The 21,703-nt window shown below is 43.4% G+C and overlaps 2 protein-coding genes across 15 annotated transcripts in view; one reads left to right on the top strand and one right to left on the bottom strand.

Moving 5' to 3' along the window:
* Positions 1-3,983, bottom strand: part of LOC139380707 (poly (ADP-ribose) polymerase family, member 4) — a 22,427-nt gene extending 18,444 nt beyond the window's left edge. For 4 of the 11 annotated variants that reach the window (XM_071123647.1, XM_071123651.1, XM_071123654.1 and 1 more), the window contains exons 1-3: positions 3,817-3,983; positions 469-596; positions 124-337 (exon numbers count right to left, since the gene is read on the bottom strand). In XM_071123647.1, the coding sequence (XP_070979748.1) occupies positions 124-337; positions 469-594 (340 nt within the window). In that variant the 5' untranslated portion in view covers positions 595-596; positions 3,817-3,983. Of the gene's footprint in view, positions 1-123; positions 338-468; positions 597-1,110; positions 1,218-2,578; positions 2,839-3,816 lie in introns of those variants that run through there. The other 7 variants (XM_071123645.1, XM_071123650.1, XM_071123653.1 and 4 more) reach the window with 5 other exon arrangements.
* LOC139380708 (centromere protein J-like) lies at positions 2,570-21,703 on the top strand. Of its 4 annotated transcripts, none has more exons than XM_071123658.1 (18): positions 2,570-2,769; positions 9,894-10,339; positions 10,480-10,606; positions 10,737-10,943; positions 11,024-11,195; positions 11,328-11,433; positions 11,614-12,306; positions 15,687-16,521; positions 16,638-16,767; positions 17,353-17,518; positions 17,591-17,878; positions 18,014-18,101; positions 19,949-20,094; positions 20,286-20,369; positions 20,535-20,675; positions 20,802-20,886; positions 21,001-21,121; positions 21,307-21,618. In XM_071123658.1, exons 2-18 carry the CDS (start codon positions 9,914-9,916, stop codon positions 21,497-21,499), a joined length of 4,008 nt encoding a protein of 1,335 aa, XP_070979759.1. In that variant the 5' UTR covers positions 2,570-2,769; positions 9,894-9,913; the 3' UTR covers positions 21,500-21,618. The 4 variants fall into 4 exon arrangements, with proteins under 4 accessions (XP_070979759.1, XP_070979758.1, XP_070979760.1 ...); XM_071123657.1 differs by lacking the exon at positions 2,570-2,769 and adding an exon at positions 9,226-9,358 and having other exon boundaries at positions 21,307-21,703; XM_071123659.1 differs by lacking the exon at positions 2,570-2,769 and adding an exon at positions 9,226-9,358 and having other exon boundaries at positions 17,600-17,878.

Below are 21,703 nucleotides of genomic sequence, written 5' to 3'. Positions count from 1 at the left end.
TATCTATTCATTACTGAGTCTATTTACTTGCCTATTTACATTGTATATTTTAATCACCAATAAAGCGTATTTCAATTTGGGAAAGATTGTATTTGACTGAAAGGGGAAAGGTTTGGCTTGTACCTGACTGAGATGGCAAGGGAGAGGCAGGTCTGGGTGGGATGAAAGAGGTAGAGGGAGGGGGGGGCAGGCAGTAGTCCTCTACAGGCAGCAGGACTCCCTTCTCCAGGCAGAGTGACACATACTCCACCCCTACTACTGGAGTCTGATGCTTCTTCATGCTCCGCACCCGACTGGAGCTCAGACTGGACATACTGCTCGTCACTACGAGAGTACACTGTGGGGATGACAGAAAGAGAGCGATATATCAAGAGAGAAAGAGAGCAAGAAAGACAGATCATCAATATCGCCAACATGTTTGAATCTAGCCTATGAATTCAAAATTGTTTGTGTTACTGTGCACCTGACCTGCTTATTGATCACATAGGAAATGCTGCCCCCATTCTCTGTTATTGCCAGCTTCAGCCTATTCTTCTCCTTATAAGGCAAATTCTTCAGCTCCAAAACCACAAAACAGTTGTCAAACAGAGCCATAGCTGTTGAAGGAGAGAAAAACCTTTATGACATGGTCTTATCAAACACACCGGACGGGTCTCAGAGCATTTCATATTATTCTGTCCGTAAATCCAAGACACTCCATTAACCCTTTAAACTAATCCTTCCCCTAACCCATCTCCTTAATTTAACTCTAACCTTAATCCTAATGTTAGCCACCTAGCTTGAATTCGTAACATATCATACATTTTGCAAATTTGTAAAATATTGTACATTTTTAGAAAATCGGAACATATATTACAAATTGCAGTTCGTAACATATCATACAAAATCGGTGATGAACATCAACAAATTAATATATACCATACGAAACATAACATACTAAGTGGAGTCTCTTGATGTACGTACAGAATAATACGAAATGCTCTGAGACCAGTTTGAACACACACACACACACACACACACACACACACACACACACACACACACACACACACACACACACACACACACACACACACCTGATTTCAAATTCCAAACACTTAACAGACTAACCTTATCCCCTCAAACTAAGTGGACACTTCTGGTGATGTACCATGACGTCTGACGAGTATACACTTGCAGGGCAAGGGAGGAAGGAATGATTTTTAAATGGACCGCCCTTGACCGGAAATTCGTCACTCGTTCATTCCGCAATGATTGTTTTCAGCCACTGGTAGCTTGTCTACTTATAGTAACTATAATTATTAATATACGCCTACTGTTTGATAGCTAGAAAATGAATTAGCTAACGTTATCCTGCCTAGCTGGAACTTCTGAAGGAAAATGTGTTATTTCTACAAGGTTTCCCCAATGTCATTGGTGCAGTTGCACACCATAAGGATAAAAGCCCCCTCAGGTGCCCATGAGGCCGATTTTGTGAATAGGAAATCCTTTCACAGCATTAATGTTCAGGTGAACATAACTTTTTGATAATGGTCTGCAATGCTGACTGTGTTCAGCAATGTTGTGGCAAAAACATGACTCCAGAATCTTTCGGGCCTCTGAAATCTATCAATCACAAGGTAAGCCACACAACCCCTATTTATAACCATCATGGCTGTGTCAAGAATATCACTGTGTTTATGAGGTAGTAATGATGAGATTTTGTGTTGACAGGTGAATTCTCTGGTGTGTTGCTGGGAGACAGGGGGTATGGCTGCCATACCTTTCACAGACCCCCAGGAAGCACAGCATTACTTTTATAAAGGAACATAATGTTACACATTGTGTTTTTATATTCATATGGAATGTGTATTTGTTTATATGACAGAGTACTAGGGCCACACTGAAGAAAAAGGATAAAGTCATAAATTTATGAGGCTGGTTCTTTCTGCAGAAAAGCTACATATTGACAATGTGATACTTAATATTCTGGCACATCAGCATGTCTTTGTTTACTGAAGTACAATTTCACGAAATGCCCCACATCTGTCATTTTAACAACTGTCCTCCTTTAAAACAACTGGTTACAATATTATGACTTGTGTTTTTTTCCCCTCTGTGGCCCTAATATTCTAGCATTTTATATATAGCCTTATAGTCTATGGGAAACTGTAAATTATCTAATGATAGCAACATCATCTAAAAATCATTTTTTATCCAAAATCATTGAAATTAATGATCACAAACGTTTAAATAACAGTGGGTCTAGTTATATGTGATAACAATGTATAGTGAGCAGTGAAATAACTATTGGTTTCCATTTGTGGTGACTGCTGACTGACATTAGGGATGAGATTAAATAGATCCTGGAATTTAGCCTGGTCTGGAGCAGGCTAGCTCCACAGAATAAATCTCCATGGTAATTTATACCATAACATATCCTCCTGCCCCCTATCCATCTTTAGTGCAACCGGATTACGGATCAATTGAGCCAGGATCACCAAGATATCCTGGCTTAATCCCTTATCCTAGTTTTGTGCAACAGGCCCCTGGTGCCGTCATGTGCATTAGAAGCACAATTTCTAATCTGTTTACTTACACTTGTATGTTGACGTCCATATTGACGTTTCGGTTTTACGTTTCGGTGGACTTTTCTTAGCGGATGTACAATGAACGCGAATTAAATTATGGGGGGGTTTCAGACCCGAAGTGAACATAATTGTACACTTCCCTTGTTTGGACCGACGTCCAAGATGGTGACGGAGATTCCCCCAAGGGCATAAGGCGAGGGTAAGTGGACAAGGGTGTGACTTTTCTGAGTTGAAACGCAGCTAAACAGCCCTCGGCCCTAAACGTTTTACATCGTCACATCAGTGTACCTCAAATGCCCCTTGCCCAAGCAAGGGAGCGTGATTATCAGAGATGCAACGTCATTGGTGGAAATCTTGAAGTTGAGTTTAAAAACAACTAACCTAAAGCTATTAATGTACCTAGGAAGCTAACGTATCTAGCTCGCTACAGTTACCTAGAGCTGGCTAGCTAGTTTTATAGTTTGGTAATTTATTCCAATACATTTCAGAATTGCAAACAAATGTTTATGAATGGAGCAACGTTTTATATGCTGCTCACTACGAGACTAAGCCAATTTGCCAACGCTAAAATCAGTGTGTAAGCTAGCGTCATACTTTTTTCTGACATGCCGAAAATGCAGCCTTGTTGATTACATTTGACACTTCACCGCCACCAATGTGACTAGTTTGCATTGAAGTGTGGGTCATAACAACCCCGCAAGTGACAAAAGTTGTTCACTCGCTCCCTCGAGCTAAATCTAGTGAATTGGGCCTCCATTTAGGATGGCAATCAAACTGCATCCGGTTTCAACGTGGATTCCCGAGAGAAAGTGGCAGCGCAAGGGCTGTGGGGGTAAAAAATAACATGTTTGGACTGTTACAGATGCGGAAGTGCGAGTGTAACAACAGATATTTTAGCTTTTTGTCAGGTTGAAAATGTGTGTTCTCGCTACCTGGATAATTAATGGTAATACATGTGGGCTATCAATCAAATGTATACAAATACATGGATGTGAGCACATAAAAACGAAACCGTAATAAGCCCCTGTCGTAGACAGCTATGCAACTAGCTGACTAAACTCCACTCCATGGGGAAGGAAGTTTCTGATGAACTTGGGTGAAATTCAGTCAGCTACCTGAAATTAATATCAGTGCATAACCAGTTGAGTAAAATAGCCCACTTGTCGACAATAGTCACAGTAAAATCAATATCTTTGGAAAAATGCTATAGATTCAAACTTATAAAGAAAATATGTAACTGTTTTACCGTAAGTAGGTGTCCGTTACTGTGGCTGTCTTACAGTGAAGATAACTTTACATTATATGTTACAGGTGGCTGTAACTGTACTCACACGTATTTTGCTACTGTACGACAATCTTTACTAGCAACTGTAAACTTCCTTGTATAGAAGAATAACACGACTACGCCCCATTAACACGCCACGCCCTTATACAATGTTGTGTTGCCTTCTATTGGCTTAAATTCGGGAACCACAGGCTAATAGGGATTTTTTTCTCTCTCTTTACTCTCATCAGACTGAAAGTTATTATTATAATTGTTGTTTTAATGCAAATGAGGCAACCCGTCCTTAAATATGCGCTAATTTGCATATTAACATCTGTTTTTCAACACATTGCTTCAAGGTAGAATGTTATTTTATTTTTAATTGTGATCAGACACTTAATGGTCAGACTTTTTTACAGATCAGCTTATCAAAACTGTAAACTAGTCAACTGTGAACTCCATGTAAACTAGTGTTCTGTACTGTAATTGACTATTCTAACAGTAATTTTTTATTGAAGGTGCAGAATGCCGTGTATGGAGGATTGACTGGGGTGTACAGATGAGCAATGCCAGTGGAATTTGGAATTTAGCTCCAAAAAGGTTGAGCGAGATCTTTTGAGTTCTCTGACAGCACCCCAGCCACTTCTCCATCTCTACCTAAAACCCCTGCGTACCACTCCCACAACGTACTTAAGAAGAGTTTGGAAGGGGCCAATGTTCCACTTGGAGCCTTCTGCACAAGTGCATCAAAGCTAAACCAAACAGTCATCATGTTCCAACAGCAGCCACACAGTAAACACGGCATCAACACAGTGTCAGAAATGCTTGTAATTTGATGACTTTTATGTTAAGCTGGAGGAGTGTAAATGTGCCAGCTTGGATGAGGTTACTAAAGCACAGAGTGCCTCCTATGCATGGTATGACACACTTAAATTTCAGATCACTGCAAGCTCAGTAAAGAATGTTCCTGTGCGCACCTCAACAAATCCTGACCACTTTGTGCAGGAGCATCTATTCCCCAGGTTCCATGGAAACTCAGAAACCACATATGGCAAGAAAAACGAGCAGGTGGCCTACACATGGATGGAGAGCTGTGGGTTTAGTTTGGAGAGTAGAGGCACAGTAGTGTGTCAAGGAGCCATGTCTTTCTGCAAGCCCACAGATGGAGTGTTAAACTCTCAAGAACTTCTAGAAATTAAAATGTCCTGTTCTGAGTGAAGTGTGAGTCTCTGGCAAACTCCTCGACGTGAAGCTGGTGGATGGAGTTCCTCAGCTGCAACATAATGGAGCCTGTGGGTACTACGTGCAGGAGCAATTGGGCATGTTCTGCACAGGACTGGAGATATGCAAACTGTTGTCTGGCCTCTGTCCGAGCTGGTTGTTATTGATGTGCCTATTGATGTGAAGTTCTGTGCTGATGTTATCCCTAAACTGAAGGCATTTATTTCCTACATATGCTGCCAAGGGTAGTATATGAGTTCCAGTTAGGCAGACTGTGTGCTCAAAATATGTTAATCTATGTGGTATCTAGGCTAATACTTTGTTTTGAAATAGTTCTTATATTTTGTGCCTTGTAAAGATCTCTGTTAGCTCTACCTTATTATCTAAGCATAACTCTTGATGTTTTTTGTTGTCTTGCACAGTTCTCTTCATATGCACATTTACCTGATTTATATTTGCATAATTCTTCTTGGTGTTTTTTATGTCTTGCCTTGTACAGCTCTCTTCATACATGTGTATCTAATGCCTAAGGATTACTCCTTATGATTTATGAATATTTTAATTGTACCTTGTATAGCTCTATTTTCATTTGGCACTTCATTAACTTATCTAAGCATACCATAACGCATCTTGCACTTGAGAAATGATGCCGTTAATAAAAACATGAAATTCCACTTTGACATTTTCTTTGATACTTAACACATTTCTTCCTGAATTTCAAAATGTTTTTCAGTTTGATTCTGAGTTTAGTTTTCAAGGGCACAAATTAAGAAAAGTGTGGCACTTGATAAACAGTTGTCTTCCTTCTTGGTCTGTTAGATATTTTGGTGTTGAATAAATTAGATTTTAAATTAATTTAAAAAGGCATTATAGCAGCACCTAGTAGATGCCTGTCATTTTCAGGAACAGGCAAAGTTACAGTACATTTCAAATATAGGAACAAAATATTCAGATTACTCAGGAAATATATATACACTGCTCAAAAAAATAAAAGGGAACACTAAAATAACACATCCTAGATCTGAATGAATTAAATATTCTTGTTAAATACTTTTTTCTTTACATAGTTGAATGTGCTGACAACAAAATCACACAAATTATCAATGGAAATCAAATTTATCAACCCATGGAGGTCTGGATTTGGAGTCACACTCAAAATTAAAGTGGAAAACCACACTACAGGCTGATCAAACTTTGATGTAATGTCCTTAAAACAAGTCAAAATGAGGCTCGGTAGTGTGTGTGGCCTCCACGTGCCTGTATGACCTCCCTACAATGCCTGGGCATGCTCCTGATGAGGTGGCGGATGGTCTCCTGAGGGATGTCCTCCCAGACCTGGACTAAAGCATCCGCCAACTCCTGGACAGTCTGTGGTGCAACGTGGCGTTGGTGGATGGAGCGAAACATGATGTCCCAGATGTGCTCAATTGGATTCAGGTCTGGGGAACGGGCGGGCCAGTCCATAGCATCAATGTCTTCCTCTTGCAGGAACTGCTGACACACTCCAGCCACATGAGGTCTAGCATTGTCTTGCATTAGGAGGAACCCAGGGCCAACCACACCAGCATATGGTCTCACAAGGGGTCTGAGGATCTCATCTCTGTACCTAATGGCAGTCAGGCTACCTCTGGCGAGCACATGAGGGCTGTGCGGCCCCCCAAAGAAACGCCACCCCACACCATGACTGACCCACCGCCAAACCGGTCATGCTGGAGGATGTTGCAGGCAGCAGAACGTTCTCCACGGCATCTCCAGACTCTGTCACGTCTGTCACATGTGCTCAGTGTGAACCTGCTTTCATCTGTGAAGAGCACAGGGCGCCAGTGGCGAATTTGCCAATCTTGGTGTTCTCTGGCAAATGCCAAACGTCCTGCACGGTGTTGGGCTGTAAGCACAACCCCCACCTGTGGATGTTTAACTTGGGTCAAACATTTCGGGTAGCCTTCCTCAAGCTTCCCACAATAAGTTGGGTGAATTTTGGCTCATTCCACCTGACAGAGTGGATTGAGGTCAGGGCTTTGTGATGGCCACTCCAATACCTTGACTTTCTTGTTCCATTTCTTGTTCCACTTTCTTAAGCCATTTTGCCACAACTTTGGAAGTATGCTTGGGGTCATTGTCCATTTGGAAGACCCATTTACGACCAAGCTTTAACTTCCTGACTGATGTCTTGAGATGTTGCTTCAATTTATCCCCATAATTTTCCTCCCTCATGAAACCATCTATTTTGTGAAGTGCACCAGTCCCTCCTGCAGCAAAGCACCCTCACATCATGATGCTGCCACACCCGTGCTTCACGGTTGGGGTGGTGTTCTTCGGCTTGAAAGCATCCCCCTTTTTCCTCCAAGCATAACGACGGTCGTTATGGCCAAATAGTTATATTTTTGTTTCATCAGACCAGAGGACATTTCTCCAAAAAGTACAAGCTGTGTCCCCATATGCAGTTGCAAACAGTAGACTGGCTTTTTTTTAATGGGGGTTTTGGAGCAGTGGCTTCTTCCTTGCTGGGTGGCCTTTCAGGTTATGTTGATATAGGACTAATTTTACTGTGGATATAGATACTTTTGTACCCGTTTCCTCCAGCATCTTCACAAGGTCCTTTGCTGTTGTTCTGGGATTGATTTGCACTTTTCACACCAAAGTACGTTCATCTCTAGGAGAAAGAACGCGTCTCCTTCCTGAGCGGTATGACGGCTGCGTCAGAGGAACTCTGCCTAGAAGTTGCCTCTTCACTGTTGATGTTGAGACTGGTGTTGTGTGGGTACTATTTAATGAGGCTGCCAGTTGAGGACTTGTGAAGACACTAATGTACTAGTCCTCTTACTCAGTTGTGCACCGGGGCCTCCCACTCCTCTTTCTATTCTGGTTAGAGCCAGTTTGTACTGTTCTGTGAAGGGAGTAGTACACAGCATTGTACGAGATCTTCAGTTTCTTCTAAATTTCTTGCATGAAATAGCCTTAATTTATCAGAACAAGAATAGACTGACGAGTTTCAGAAGAAAGGTCTTTGTTTCTGGCCATTTTGAGCCTGTAATCGAACCCACAAATGCTGATGCTCCAGATACTCAAGTCTAAAGAAGGCCAGTTTAATTGCTTCTTTAATCAGAGCAACAGTTTTCAGATGTGCTAACATAATTGCAAAAGGGTTTTCCAATGATCAATTAGCCTTTTAAAATGATAAACTTGGATTAGGTAACACAATGTGCCATTGGAACAAAGGAGTGATGGTTGCTGATATATTTTCTGATCAATTTGATGTTATTTTAATGGACAAAAGGGTGCTTTTCTTTCAAAAATAAGGACATTTCTAACTGACCCCTAACTTTTGAACGGTAGTGTAGGTACTTAAGGCAGGACCAAATCGGAGAGATAGGTAGGAGCAAGTCCATGTAATGCTTTGTAGGTTTGCAGTAAAACCTTGAAATTCTACATATTTTATACAAGGTTTCTCTGTTGAAAATTGGTTACCATGATGACATAATCCTGGGGTTAAAATTTCATCTGACTTTTTGCAAATCCAATATATGTAAAACATACAAAAAAAATATTAAGAACACCTGCTCTTTCCATGACAGACTGGGTGTAGAGGGCGGTTGACATCACTTTGGTGCTCTCGTGGGCGTCCTGGAAAAGATCGGAGGAGAATCTGCTCCAGTTGAGTGCTTTGGGGTCGGGCCGAGGGATCGGAGGAGGCACAGGGCATTAAGATGCTCCTCCAGGGAGAGGGAGATCCCATCCCCCTGCTGCTCTGACTGATCCAGTGTCTTTGAATTAGATACAAAGAGAACGGCAGGTTAAGACAGATACAACTGACCCAGAGTCTGTGGCGCAAAACACACAGAAGGAAGAGCAGCAGGAAAAAAAGAAGCTGAAAACACAATCATCACGGGATGAACGAGTGACGAATTTCCGGGTAAGGGCGGTCCATTTAAAATGAATTCCTTCCTCCCTCGCCCCTTGCCATGCACGCGTATACTCGTCAGACGTCATGGTACGTCATCAGAAGTGTCCACGTAGTTTGAGGGTCTTTTAAGTGTTTGGACCGCTAGTTGGGACTCCAGTACATCCTCCAGAAATGCATTTGAACGTCTTGAAATGCCCTATTGACGAATGGCAATTGTTGAAAACCACTTCCTGGTCTTGGATTTCAACGCCATGTACTACATTACCCAAAATGCAACTTGTCCTATTTTTCTCCCTCGCGGGCTTTGTTTTGGGATGGCGGTATACTTCGAATCTCCCATTTGTTGTCTTCAAACACTGAAAATACATTGAATACGTAAATTCGTTGTCTGTAAACAAGGTACGTTATGTATGTTAGCTATGTGTCTATCATTATAATATCAAAGCACAACTTTTGTCTTACTCTCCTGCAATGGTAAAACTTTGTTGCAAGATTGCTAGTTTGCAACTAGTTAACGTTAGTTAGCCAAACCAAGGCGTTGTCAATACAATGACAGGTAACGTTTGCCTGCTAACGAAGCTGTTTTTGAGTAGTTTAACACTATAAACTATATGTCATTATTTGACAATATGTCATATTACTAGCTAGTTACAGGTACTTTACTATTCAGGGATGTACAACTTCTTGCGACTAACGTTACTCTGTAAATTGTCATGATGTGGAAATGCACTGTTAGCAAACTACAGTACAGGTATTAAACTGTTGCTAACAACTGTCCTTTTAAACTGTACATTTCTGTAGGCAAAGCATAACCACACTGTGACGTGGTATAATTAGCTAAATTAGGTAACCAGGCACTTGATCTGGCATGCTGAATGGGTCACACTGTTTTACTCTTGACCTGTCTCTAAAATCTGCTCTAATCTCGGATTAGCCCTGTCTGAAGAGCAAGTCATGTCATCTCCAGCTGGGTTGCAGGCTCAGCAGTCCCAAACAAAGTTCCTTGACCGATGGACGACGAGCAGCTCCTGTGCCGGGGTTATCCTGAACCCCTCCCCGGACCTGGCTGAGTCTCTTCGACACAGCTCTGTCTGGAGATCCCGGGATGTGAATGACTCCTTCGCCTCTCAGTTTGTTCCCCTCCCGGTCTCCAGTAGCAGCAGTTGCCTCAGTATCAGTTCCCTCGTCCATGATGCTGAGTCCGGGACAGAATTGAGCAAACAGAATCAGCTACCAGTGGATAGGACTTTGTCTGACAGACAATTTGCTGAACTGCAGACAGTGGCGTCTCAAGGGTTGACATTACCTGGAGAGATGGACAGTATGGAGAAGTTTGTAGATCAGTCTCAGGACCTACCCCTAATGCTCAAACTCGAACGGGTAAGAAACCAGTATTGAATGGCTTCCTAAAATATTTGAGATCATGATGACTGTTTGGAATGGCTTGTCACTTCCAGATAGGCAGGCCTACGTCTAATGTTGTAGCGGTGCTTATGGGTACTGTATGTGCTGTGTTACAGCTGAGGCAGTGGCAGCAGCACATGCAGGAGCAGCTGAAAGCCCACCAGCTAGAGGAACTTGTCAGTCTCCAGGAGGAGCAACAAAGGTTACTGGGCATGGTGCATGTGGCTCAGCAGGATGGAGCAGGTACTGAAAAACACACTCCACTCACTGTGTTATTGCCGTGTTATTGCTCAGCAGGCTGTATGGAGCAGGTAGCTCCAGTTATTGAATTTGACACCCCTGATTTAGACAAGACCTGTGTGATTTCTCACAGATTACATCGAGATCTCCAAGTTGACGGGAGCAGACTGGGGAGAGAACACTCTATTGGGGGGCTACCCACTCTCTCACAGACCCCCAGCAGCCAAGAGTTTCCCTGTAGGCCCCCCACAAGGGCCTGCGTCATCCCAGCTCTGGAGACGGGGGCCTACATTCCAGCAGCCTCCAAGGGGCCAGGAGCAGGAAAAGGACCAAATACTGGGTAGGAAAAGTGCTCCGGTGCCTAAACGCATTTAAAGGGGCTTTTACATGATTGACTTAACCTCTGTTGTACTCAAACAGGGACAGAATCATGGAGCAATCCACACAAATGTCATCAGCTGAATGGGGATGCTGATGATAGGGGTGGTGATGAGGATGAGGAAGTCACATTATCTTCCCATTCTGCTCCCTCCATGACTGAAGACTACAAAGCATACAGAGGAGATGACTGTGAACTAGATTCACAGGACAGGTACATGTTTAACTTCATATTTGAGATGGAAATGTCTAAACATGATTTATTTCACTATTCTCAGTTAACTGACAGCATAGAATACAAATCATTGATTTGGCTGTGTGCTCCCGTGTCTATGGTCATCTCCAGACCCATTAAACCAGGGATAGGGGGGCAGATGCAGACCTTTGAGGCGCTCCTGGAGGAACAGCTGAGACTGGAGGAACAGAGACTGAAGACCATCCAGCAGCAGCAGGTCAGAGACCAACCCTATTTTCGCTACACTACACTAAAAATGGGCTGTAGATCAAATAAAATGGTAGCTCAACCAAATGACAAGTTGAGTTTGATTAAGGTATGGTGGTCTTTGGAGCTGCAGTACCATTCCCTTTGTTTTGCATGGAACATTGCTAATGCTAAGCTGTCTCTCTAACAGAGCCCAGAGGCAGCTGAGGGAGCCAGTCCGAGAGCTAATACCAAGAGAGCCTTCCTGAGGCGAGGGGAGGGCCTCTCCAGATTCACCAACCGAAGCAAAGCCCCTATGCCCAACAGAGGGGGACCCCAAAAAGATCCCCAGGCCAAGGTCAGCACCCGTTGGAACTCAGAGCCCACCCAGAAGGTCAGTCAGCGCCCCCCCGTACAGCGCAAGACTGCTGTGCTCAACAAGGAGAACAGACCAAGAGACCTGTACTCACCTCTTCTGGACAGTGTCAGACCAGAAGGCAAGACAGACAAGCTGGCCGCAGTGAGGCCCAGAGTCCTGGGCAGTCATCAGAGACAGAACATTGAGATGACTAACTGTCTAAGGCCAATGGAGGTGATTAGTAACAAGGTGGGCGGGACTTCTCAACCTGTGAGTAGAACTCCTGCAGCTGTAACTAAACAGTTTGGGCTTGAGGAGAGGACTGGAGCACTGCAGAGGAATGGAAGTGGTCCATCGAGACCGGATGGAGCAGCAGAGGGAAAATCAGGTGTTCCGGAGTATTCCTTTGAGCTGTCATTCCAGGAGAAGCTGCAGCACTGGGACTGTGACCGTCAGAAGGAGAGTGTGGAGCTGGGGGAGTTTGAGCTGCTGGAGCAGGCAGCCGAGGAACTCTCCTTCTCCTCCAACTCATCCTTTGTCATGAAGGTTTGTGATGCTTTTTTACCTGTCTTTTTTTTATAATGAATTGCATAACATTTGATGTATGTTTCACATGCACTCAGTGGCCAGTTTTAGGTACTGGGTGGACCCCACCTTGCCTCCAGAACAGGCTGAATTCTTGGAAACGTTGCTCAATTGGTATCGAGGGACCTAATGTGTGCCAGGAAAACATCCCCCACACCATTACACCACCAGCCTGTACTGTTGACACTAGAGGTCGACTGATTAATCGGAATGGCCGATTAATTAGGGCCGATTTCAAGTTTTCATAACAATTGGTAATCAGCATTTTTGGACACCGATCATGTCTGATTACATTGCACTCCATGAGGAGACTGCGTGGCAGGCTGACTACCTGTTATGCGAGTGCAGCAAGGAGCCAAGGTAAGGTGCTAGCTAGCATTAAACATGTCTTATAAAAAACAATCAATCTTAACATAATCACTAGTTAACTACACATGGTTGATATTACTAGTTTATCTAGCTTGTCCTGCGTTGCATATAATCGATGCGGTGCCTGTTAATTTATCATTGAATCACAGCCTACTTCGCCAAACGGGTAATTTAACAAGCTTTTGCAAAAAAAAGCACTGTCGTTGCACCAATGTGTACCTAACCATAAACAAGCCTTTCTTAAAATCAATACACAAGTATATATTTTTAAACCTGCATATTTAGTTAATATTGCCTGCTAACATGAATTTCTTTTAACTAGGGAAATTGTGTCACTTCTCTTGAGTTCGTTGCACACAGAGTCAGGGTATATGCAACAGTTTGGGCCACCTGGCTCGTTGCGAACTAATTTGCCAGAATTTTACGTAATTATGACTTAACATTGAAGGTTGTGCAATATTTAGACTTATGGATGCCACCTGTTAGATAAAATACGGAACGGTTCCGTATTTCACTGAAAGAATAAACGTTTTCGAAATGATAGTTTCCGGATTTAACCATATTAATGACCTAAGGCTCATATTTGTGTTATTATAATTAAGCCTATGATTTGATAGAGCAGTCTGACTGAGCGGTGGTAGGCAGTAGCAGGCTCGTAAACATTCATTCAAACAGCACTTTACTGCGTTTGCCAGCAGCTCTTCGCTGTGCTTCAAGCAATGCGCTGTTTATGACTTCAAGCCTATCAACTAGGCTGGCAATACTAAAGTACCTATTAGAACAAAGGTATATGAAATACAAATGGTATAGAGAGAAATAGTCCTAAAATAGCTACAACCTAAAACTTCTTACCTGGGAATATTGAAGACTCATGTTAAAAGGAACCACCAGCTTTCATATGTTCTCATGTTCTGAGCAAGGAACTTAAACGTTAGCTTTTTTACATGGCACATATTGCACTTTTACTTTCTTCTCCAACACTTTGTTTTTGCATTATTTAAACAAAACTAAACATGTTTCATTATTTATTTGAGACTCAATTGATTTTATTTCTATGTATTAAGTTAAAATAAGTGTTCATTGTTCATTCAGTATTGTTGTAATTGTCATTATTACAAATATATATATATCTGCCAATTAATCGGTATCGGCTTTTTTCTGGTCATCCAATAATCGCTATCGCCGTTGAAAAATTATAATAGGTCGACCTCTAGTTGACACCAGGCAGGATGGGGCCATGGACTCATGCTGCTTACACCAAATCCTAATTCAGCCATCAGCATGATTCAACGGACCAGGCAATGTTTTCCACTGTTCAATTGTCCAGTGTTTGTTATCTCGTGCCTACTGGAGCCGCTTCTTGTTTTTAGCTGATAGGAGTGGAACCCGGTGTGGTCATCTGCTGCAATAGCCCATCCATGACAAGGACCGACGAGTTGTGTGTTCCGAGAAGCCGTTCTGCACACTGTTGTACTGCGCCGTTATTTGCCTGTTTGTGGCCCACCTGTTAGCGTGCACGATTCTTGCCATTCTCATTCGACTTCTCATCAACAAGCTGTTTTCATCCACAGGAATGCCGCTGACTGATGTTTTGTTTGTCGCACCATTCTCTGTAATCCCTAGACACTGGATGTTTGTGAGATACTGGAACTGGCACGCCTGGCACCGATGATCATACCACACCCAAAGTTGCTTATGTCACTCGTTTTGCCCATTCTAAAATTCAATCGAACAGTAACTGAATGCCTCTGCCTGTCAGACTTCTTTATATTATATAGCAAGCCATGTGACTCACTGTCTGTAGGAGCAAACCATTTCTGTGAAACAAGGTAGTGTACCAAAACTGGCCCAGTGTTTCCTCTGGAAAAATATTGTAGGTTGTTGAGGGGAGGGGGGCATTCTACGCCAAAATGAAAGTAAAAGTATGCTAACTGACACCTAAAATATACATTTCCACCTCCAGAATGAGCCCAATAACACATTTGTAAAATTGTGTTGAATTATTTTAGCATATTGGGCCATGTGTGTGTGTGTGTGTGTATATATATATATGTATATAGCATATGCATGGTCCATGTTATCAGGTATGCCATTAGCAAAAAACATGTACCTGTAGCTCAACAGATGCCGCAAAGTGCAAATAAATAGGCTGAAGCATGGGGTTGCCTATCTGCATTTACCCTATTGGGCTAATCATTAGCCAGATCCCAAATGTGATCTTTTAACTAGTTATTATCCTATTGATGAATTATATGTCCCAAAAAACATGCATAAACACAGTGTATATAATGTAGTTTTATACCTGTTGAGATAACTTACCACCTGGTGTAATATGTCCCCTGCCTGGACTTCTCACAAACTTCAGATCACCATTCTCCCCCTTGTTGCCACTACTCTTGCTCAACTAAAAATATTATCTGTTTCTGTTATCTGTTTCACCGGTGTTACATTTAGCTCCAGTCTCCCCTATGGACTCACTGCTAAATGCGTAGAGGTAACATGCATATAACCATGCAACTGCTAAAAACTCTGGGTTTAAAATGGTTCACCCTCTTTTAGAAAAATGGCAATAAAACCTTTGTTTTCGATTGCAAAAGTTGTTGCTGTTTCCCTCCCTATGGCAATTACAAGATGAATGCGCCACGAGATAAATATTTATCTCGCATATAACACACAACAAGCCAACTAGATAAATAGATACATCTGACACCATAAGAATATTTTTCTATAAATTACTTTTTTTGTTTGCAGAGGAAAAGTAAAAAAGTGAATTTTTTTTATTTTTTTTGAAATATGGACTGTTCTAGCATCTTCAAAGTGCGCCTCAGCAGAAATATTTTTGGTGTGTGGTGTCAACGATTTTGCTGTGCTGCAGCTCCACAGCAAAATAATTGCAGTGGAAACACTGAACCGGCCACTGAGAGTATTTAGGCTACACTGTTGCTTTAATACATTTAAATGTAAACCTACAGGTGCTGCAGCTGGACCAGCAACATCCCCTTCAGGGCAGCAGGGGGAGCCGTCCGCGACGCCTCTCCTCCACGCCCATCAAATCCCCCTCGCTGCCTAAAGGGGTTCACAGCTGGGGCACCAGTAGAAGTGGCCAAGGTACAGGGACCAGCTCATCTGAATCACCAGGAGTATCTGCTGTGAGGGTAATGAGGGAAAACAGCAAAGCCACTGATGAGGAGGAAGAAGATGAAGTGAGCGACGGCAAACATGAGGAAATCTCTGACATCTTGTTCCGCAGCAGCTCTGAATTCGGGGATCGGGAGGAAGTAGCTCAACCGTCATACCAGACTACTGTTTCCAGCAACCTCTGGGAAAACCCGCTCCCTGCATCCAACCCTCCATACGACAAGAGGTCATATCAGGACAGAGAGGGAGGCTCAAGCCAGGCAGAGGAGGGCGGGCAGAGTGACCTTGACGACTCCACCCTTTTGGAGGACAGAGAAAATGGGGACCACGAGGGTCTGTTGGTGTTTGATGATGATGACACCTGGAACGACCTGGAGGAGGCTGGCAGCATCGTTGAGGACGACAGCAGAACAAGAGGCGCTGCAACAGGAAACCGACACACTTCCACAGCAACAGTGAATGACATTTCACCCTCAGAGAGGACACTAAAGAGAAAGGTGGCTGTGGCCAAAGGGACGGAGCTGGAGAGGATGTCTGTTATCACAGCAGCCAACCAGGAGCCAGATCCTCCTCCCGCTTCCCAGCTCATGGCCAGGCTGTTCCCCTCGCTAAAGCCCAAAACCCAGGCCCCTTCTCCACCAGAACCTAGAAAGACTGAGGACGGATCAGGTGAGACAGTGCATACACTCTTAACTCAATGGAGTACATCAACAGCAGGGCTCTGACTTTTTCTCTAAAGTTGGTAGCACCAGCATAAAACTATTTTGTATTGTGTGTGTGGTCAGGCCAGCAGCAGTCCAGGCAGCTGAGGGAGAGGCTGGTGGAGCTGGAGCTGGAGATTGAACGTTTCAGGACAGAGAATGCTGCCTTGGCCAGACTCAGACAGGAGAACGAAAAGAACCAGGAGAAACTCCGGTAACAATCATTTAGTCTGAACTGGAATGGGCAGGGTTTCCCTCAATAGACGGATTGCCTGACAACTTCACAAAAACAATGCGCACACATCGCAGAGGCAGAACGCTATGTGGTTTTATGATTCTAGAAGGTCAGATAGATAGCAACAACGACAAGAGGCAGCCATATGGGGAATCGTAGGTGGCTTATTTCACCTCGTTGCATCTTGTTATTGATACAATATCTTGTTTTGAGGTGCTTTGACTCTTTTTGCAAGAACAAATAGCTAGCTAGCTAACCAACTAACAAATGTAACAATGTATTTGAGACTCATTGTGCAAATGTATTTACATTTTCAATGAATATTTGGAGGAAACATTTGGAGTGGTGTTTTTTTGCTTGTGCACATAATTACATTATCCGACCGCCAGTAAAAGTAATCCTGTCCAAATAGGGCTTTAGCCAACCTCGTTTATTTTCTGCGTTTTGTTGCTAAACAACCCACCCATCTATGGTTCTATACAAAGCATTGTTACAAAATGTATATTAAATGGATTCATCTAGGGTATAAAAGTGTCTGACAAACAGATTTTGTCTCTATTCCAGGAAGGAGTGTGCAGATTTTGAGCAGCGCAAGGCTGAGGAGCTGGCCAAGTTTGAGGAGTTCAAGAGGGAGGAGACCAAGAAGCTGCAGAAGGAACGCAAGGTGTTTGAGAGGCATGCCTCTGCCGCCAGAGCCATACCAGACAAGAGGGAGCGTGACGAGATCCAGGTGAGAGACACTTTCCCCCTTTATTTTGAAGAGGTCTTATAACCCCCATTAACCCTGCCCTGTTGCCCTCAGGCCATGAAGAAGCAGCTGAGTTTCCTGCAGGAGGAGTTGAAGCGGAGAGAGAGCCGCTGGTCCACCACACATAATCGTCTCCGGCAGCAAATAGACTCCCTGAGCTCAGACAACAGCAACCTGAAAGACGAGGTCCGCACCATGGAGAAACTACGCCTCAGCACCTGGAGGAAGATTGGGACAGACAGCGAAAGAGAGAACGACAGGAGGGAGAAGGAGAGGGGGAGGGAGGGATCCAGGCCGTTGGACAGTTACATTGCTCTTGAAGCCAGGTGCCTCAAATTGGCAGTGAGTTTACAAATTCACTACTACCACTTTCTTGTGATTTTTCCAGTTTGTTTGTGTTCTGGCGGTGGTTCAATTCTCTGTCCTGTGCCGGACTCAGGATAACAACCCTAACGCAGTGTGTATTTGTTTGTTCAGAGTCCTCCTGACACGGTGAGGAGCAGCCAACCACAGAGCAGCATCTCCTCTAAAGGCAGCCCATCAGGACACAGCCCCACCACTCAAGGTACAAGGAAGGTAGCTGCATTATCAGGGATGCAAACTAGTCACCTTTCTGCGAAATTTAGCCATTTTGAATCCAAAATAGGTGACATTCCTGTAGGTCCAATGAGAACAGTTTGTGTGTGTGTGTGTGGGGGGTGGGGGGGGGGGGGGGGGGGGCTTTGGATGACTACTGGCTGTATCCGAACGAGTGATGCGCGTTTTGAGCAATACTGGCTGTATCCAAGGCTCAGCCAACCTTTCACATAACAGAATGCAGCACGTGACTGTAGAGAGAAAGGACAACCAATTTGCTAGTTACAGCATCAGTGCGCGCGCGCTCTGGAAAGAGGCATAGAAGGGCAGTTTGCCAGTTAATTTACAGTAGCGCGTCCCCTGAACATTAACGAAGAGGCAGGTGAGAAGCCTGACCACGGAGGCAGGTGAGAAGCCTGACCACGGAGGCAGGTGAGAAGCCTGACCACGGAGGCAGGTGAGAAGCCTGACCACGGAGGCAGGTGAGTAGCCTGACCACGGAGGCAGGTGAGAAGCCTGACCACGGAGGCAGGTGAGAAGCCTGACCACGGAGGCAGGTGAGAAGGTGATGGAGAAAGTGTGGTGGAACAAGTATTGTTAAGTGTCTTGCTAGCTGCATCAAATTATCCATTATAGCTTGCCAGAGAAATGTTGAGCAACATTAGCCAACTTAACTGATCAAATAATTGAGTTTGGGGTGAAAAATTAGCTGGTTAATAAAGTTAGACAACTAACGTTTGCAAGCTAATGTCACAACATCAGATGAGCAAACGTTAGTAACCTAACGTAACCAATTTGCTATAGTGTTAACTAGCAACGTTATACAACTCCCTGCCGTTCCTCAAGTTATAATGCGTTAGTTGCTTACTGGCAATCTGTGTGAAACTATTTTCCCTCTACAGAACACTAAGTTAATTAGATCAGAATGACAGAATTAAGTGAAAATGAGGCATTGATTGTTAAACAGTTAAGTGTAGCTAGAGTTGGGCCTGGTTTAAGCTGGATGCCACTATAGAGGTGAAAGAAACGCCACACACTTTCCCTCTCTCAATATAGTGGATAAAAAGGGGTATGCCAGGTGTTCTCTCTGCCTGAAAGAGATCAATTATGCCAACAAAGGGTATCATGCTCTGCTGGCACATTGTAGAACAGATGTCCACAGGCAGAAAGTGTACAATGTAGTAATGTGCAGTGTAGCCCAAAGATATTGCTTTTGTTGTGTTGAACTTGACAGTAACACTTAGTAAAAACAAATTTAGTACATTTTTTTTTAACTCGGTGAATGTTATTTTTGCACACCTGTAGCCTTGCGCGCTTGATCGATGTCGACTATAGTGGCCACTATAATAGAGCAAAAATAGAATGCCTGTTTTCATTCTATTTCTACTTAAGTGCAATATTTAGATGTGTGTGTGTGTGGTCACAAGCATTCTATTATAAAGGCTGTCATGGCTAACAGCAATACTAGTGTATTGTTTTTTTCTCAAGACTTGAGTGTCATTTGCAGTAAAGTCTAGGCAACATAACATTGGAATGCTTCTCCTTACATTTTTTAGCAGTGAGTTAGGTTCACATTAACCACTATTTTACACACAGGCTGATCCTGTAGATCATATTCTTTGTTCAATTAGGTAAAACCTGCATTTCCTGCAAGCAGGGATTTTTTTTGCATGTTTCAGTACAACAACAAAAAAGTGTCACCTTTTTGGGCCCTCACCAGTTTGCATCCCTGAATATGGACTGATCATGAGATTTACTATGGATTCAACAAAGGGAGGTAAATATTTTTTATTTAGTTATAGGTAGAGATATTGTTCTACATTGTCTGTCTAACAGGAGGTATCAGGGGCATCCTGAAGAGGTCAGGCCCTACACCAGCACCCAGCCCCGCACACAGTTACAGCTCAGAGGATAGACCAGAATCTTTGACCAGGAGCCACCACCCAGCACAGAGCCACGACCACTCAAACAACCTGTCCCCTGTGAGTTAAATCACTGGAATCTGATTATTTAATGAAAGCACTGCCATGACATGGCTCAACACTGCTATACACCCATATAATTACTTGTTAGAACTCTATTAGTAATTTAATAGGATCTGTGTGTATACACCACCTTTGTTGTTGAGGTATGCTGCGGTGTCTGAATGTAGACTGTCTGGCTTTACACACAGAGAGCTCGAGGTCTGCAGACTGAGACAGAGGTCAAAGAGCAACAAGAGCCAGGTCAAGATGTCCTCACCCACTCTGATGGAAAGGTGAGGGGGGACGAGAAGGATTGGGAGGAAATTCTGTGAAAATACTTCAGAATTCAGTTTGTCACTCAAAGCCGTTATTGTCTCGCTAATAGATTGGATTTTTATAGTGCTTTTCCAGGAGCTCAAAGTGCTTTCCATTGACTCGGGTATGTGTTATTGTCTTAGATGGAGAGGGTTCTGGCCTGTGGAGGGAGACTCATCATCTTTCCCAATGGGACCAGGAAGGAGGTGTCAGCGGACGGACTGACAGTCAAAGTCACCTTCTTCAACGGGGACATCAAGCAGGTCATGGCTGACCAGAGAGTGGTGAGTCATTGACAGTGACCCTTCCTTGGCAACACCTTTCATATTCAGTGGTGTTATTGGGATATTAGACTTGCATGAATCCCAGATATATGTGTAAGTGTCTCAACTAATATAGTCCTCTTACAGATCTACTACTATGCGGATGCCCAGACCACTCACACCACCTATCCTGATGGCATCGAGGTTCTGCAGTTCCCCAACAACCAGACTGGTGAGACTTGATTGCATTTATTTGACAGTAATGTTATTTTACTATTAAACGTAAATGATCCCCTTCATCACTGTGCTGCTTTAAACGTGTGTAAGTCCTCATTTCTTTCTGCAGAGAAGCATTTCCCTGATGGCCGGAAGGAGATCACATTCCCTGACCAGACAGTCAAGAACCTCTATCCAGATGGGAGGGAGGAGAGTGTCCTCACTGACGGGACCATCATACAAGTTAACTTGTAAGTCCACAGAGCTCACGCCTCTGTCTATATATCTATACGTCACCTACATACTCTAGCATGCATCTCATCAGATAAAAGCTCTTGATGAGGAGTGCCCAATCTTTGCCTCTTTCGTGAAGTCAGTGGTTTAAGGTTTTTTTCTGTCTTGTATCTTTCACCACTGTCCTCATGTTCTCCTCCAGGGATGGCAGTAAGGAGATCCAGTTCAACACAGGCCAGAAGGAGATCCACACAGCAGACTATAAGAGGAGGGAGTACCCAGATGGCACGTTGAAGACAGTCTATACCGATGGCAGACAGGAGACCCGCTACCCCACCGGACGCCTCAGAGTTAAAGACAAGGATGGTAACATTGTCATGGACAACAGGCCCTAGGATTGTTTATGCAATATGAGGTATCGTCATGGGAACTAAAGCTGAAGCACAGTTGAACATTTCTGTTGGGGTGAGAGTTGTTTGACATAGGTTTTTAGTATGTTTGAGTTGAATGTAGTGATGAGTGACTTGTAAAAAATGTCTAATCCATATTTATTTTCTTAGTTGATTGTATTTTTTTGTTAAAATAAATGTTTAATCAAA

The sequence above is a fragment of the Oncorhynchus clarkii genome, chromosome 22 (genome assembly GCF_045791955.1).
Source record: "Oncorhynchus clarkii lewisi isolate Uvic-CL-2024 chromosome 22, UVic_Ocla_1.0, whole genome shotgun sequence".
In the NCBI taxonomy this organism is placed as follows: Eukaryota; Metazoa; Chordata; class Actinopteri; order Salmoniformes; family Salmonidae; genus Oncorhynchus; species Oncorhynchus clarkii.
The sequence above is the reverse complement of the archived record's forward strand: the minus strand, read 5'-3'. Positions and strand labels throughout refer to the sequence as shown.

Excerpts from the sequence above, each read along its gene's own strand:
- LOC139380708 (XM_071123657.1), top strand. The coding sequence starts at position 9,914 with ATGTCATCTCCAGCTGGGTTGCAGGCTCAGCAGTCCCAAACAAAGTTC. Across the intron at positions 17,519-17,590 it reads GGGAGCGTGACGAGATCCAG|GCCATGAAGAAGCAGCTGAG; the intron begins GTGAGAGACACT and ends TGTTGCCCTCAG. Across the intron at positions 17,879-18,013 it reads CCAGGTGCCTCAAATTGGCA|AGTCCTCCTGACACGGTGAG; the intron begins GTGAGTTTACAA and ends TTGTTTGTTCAG.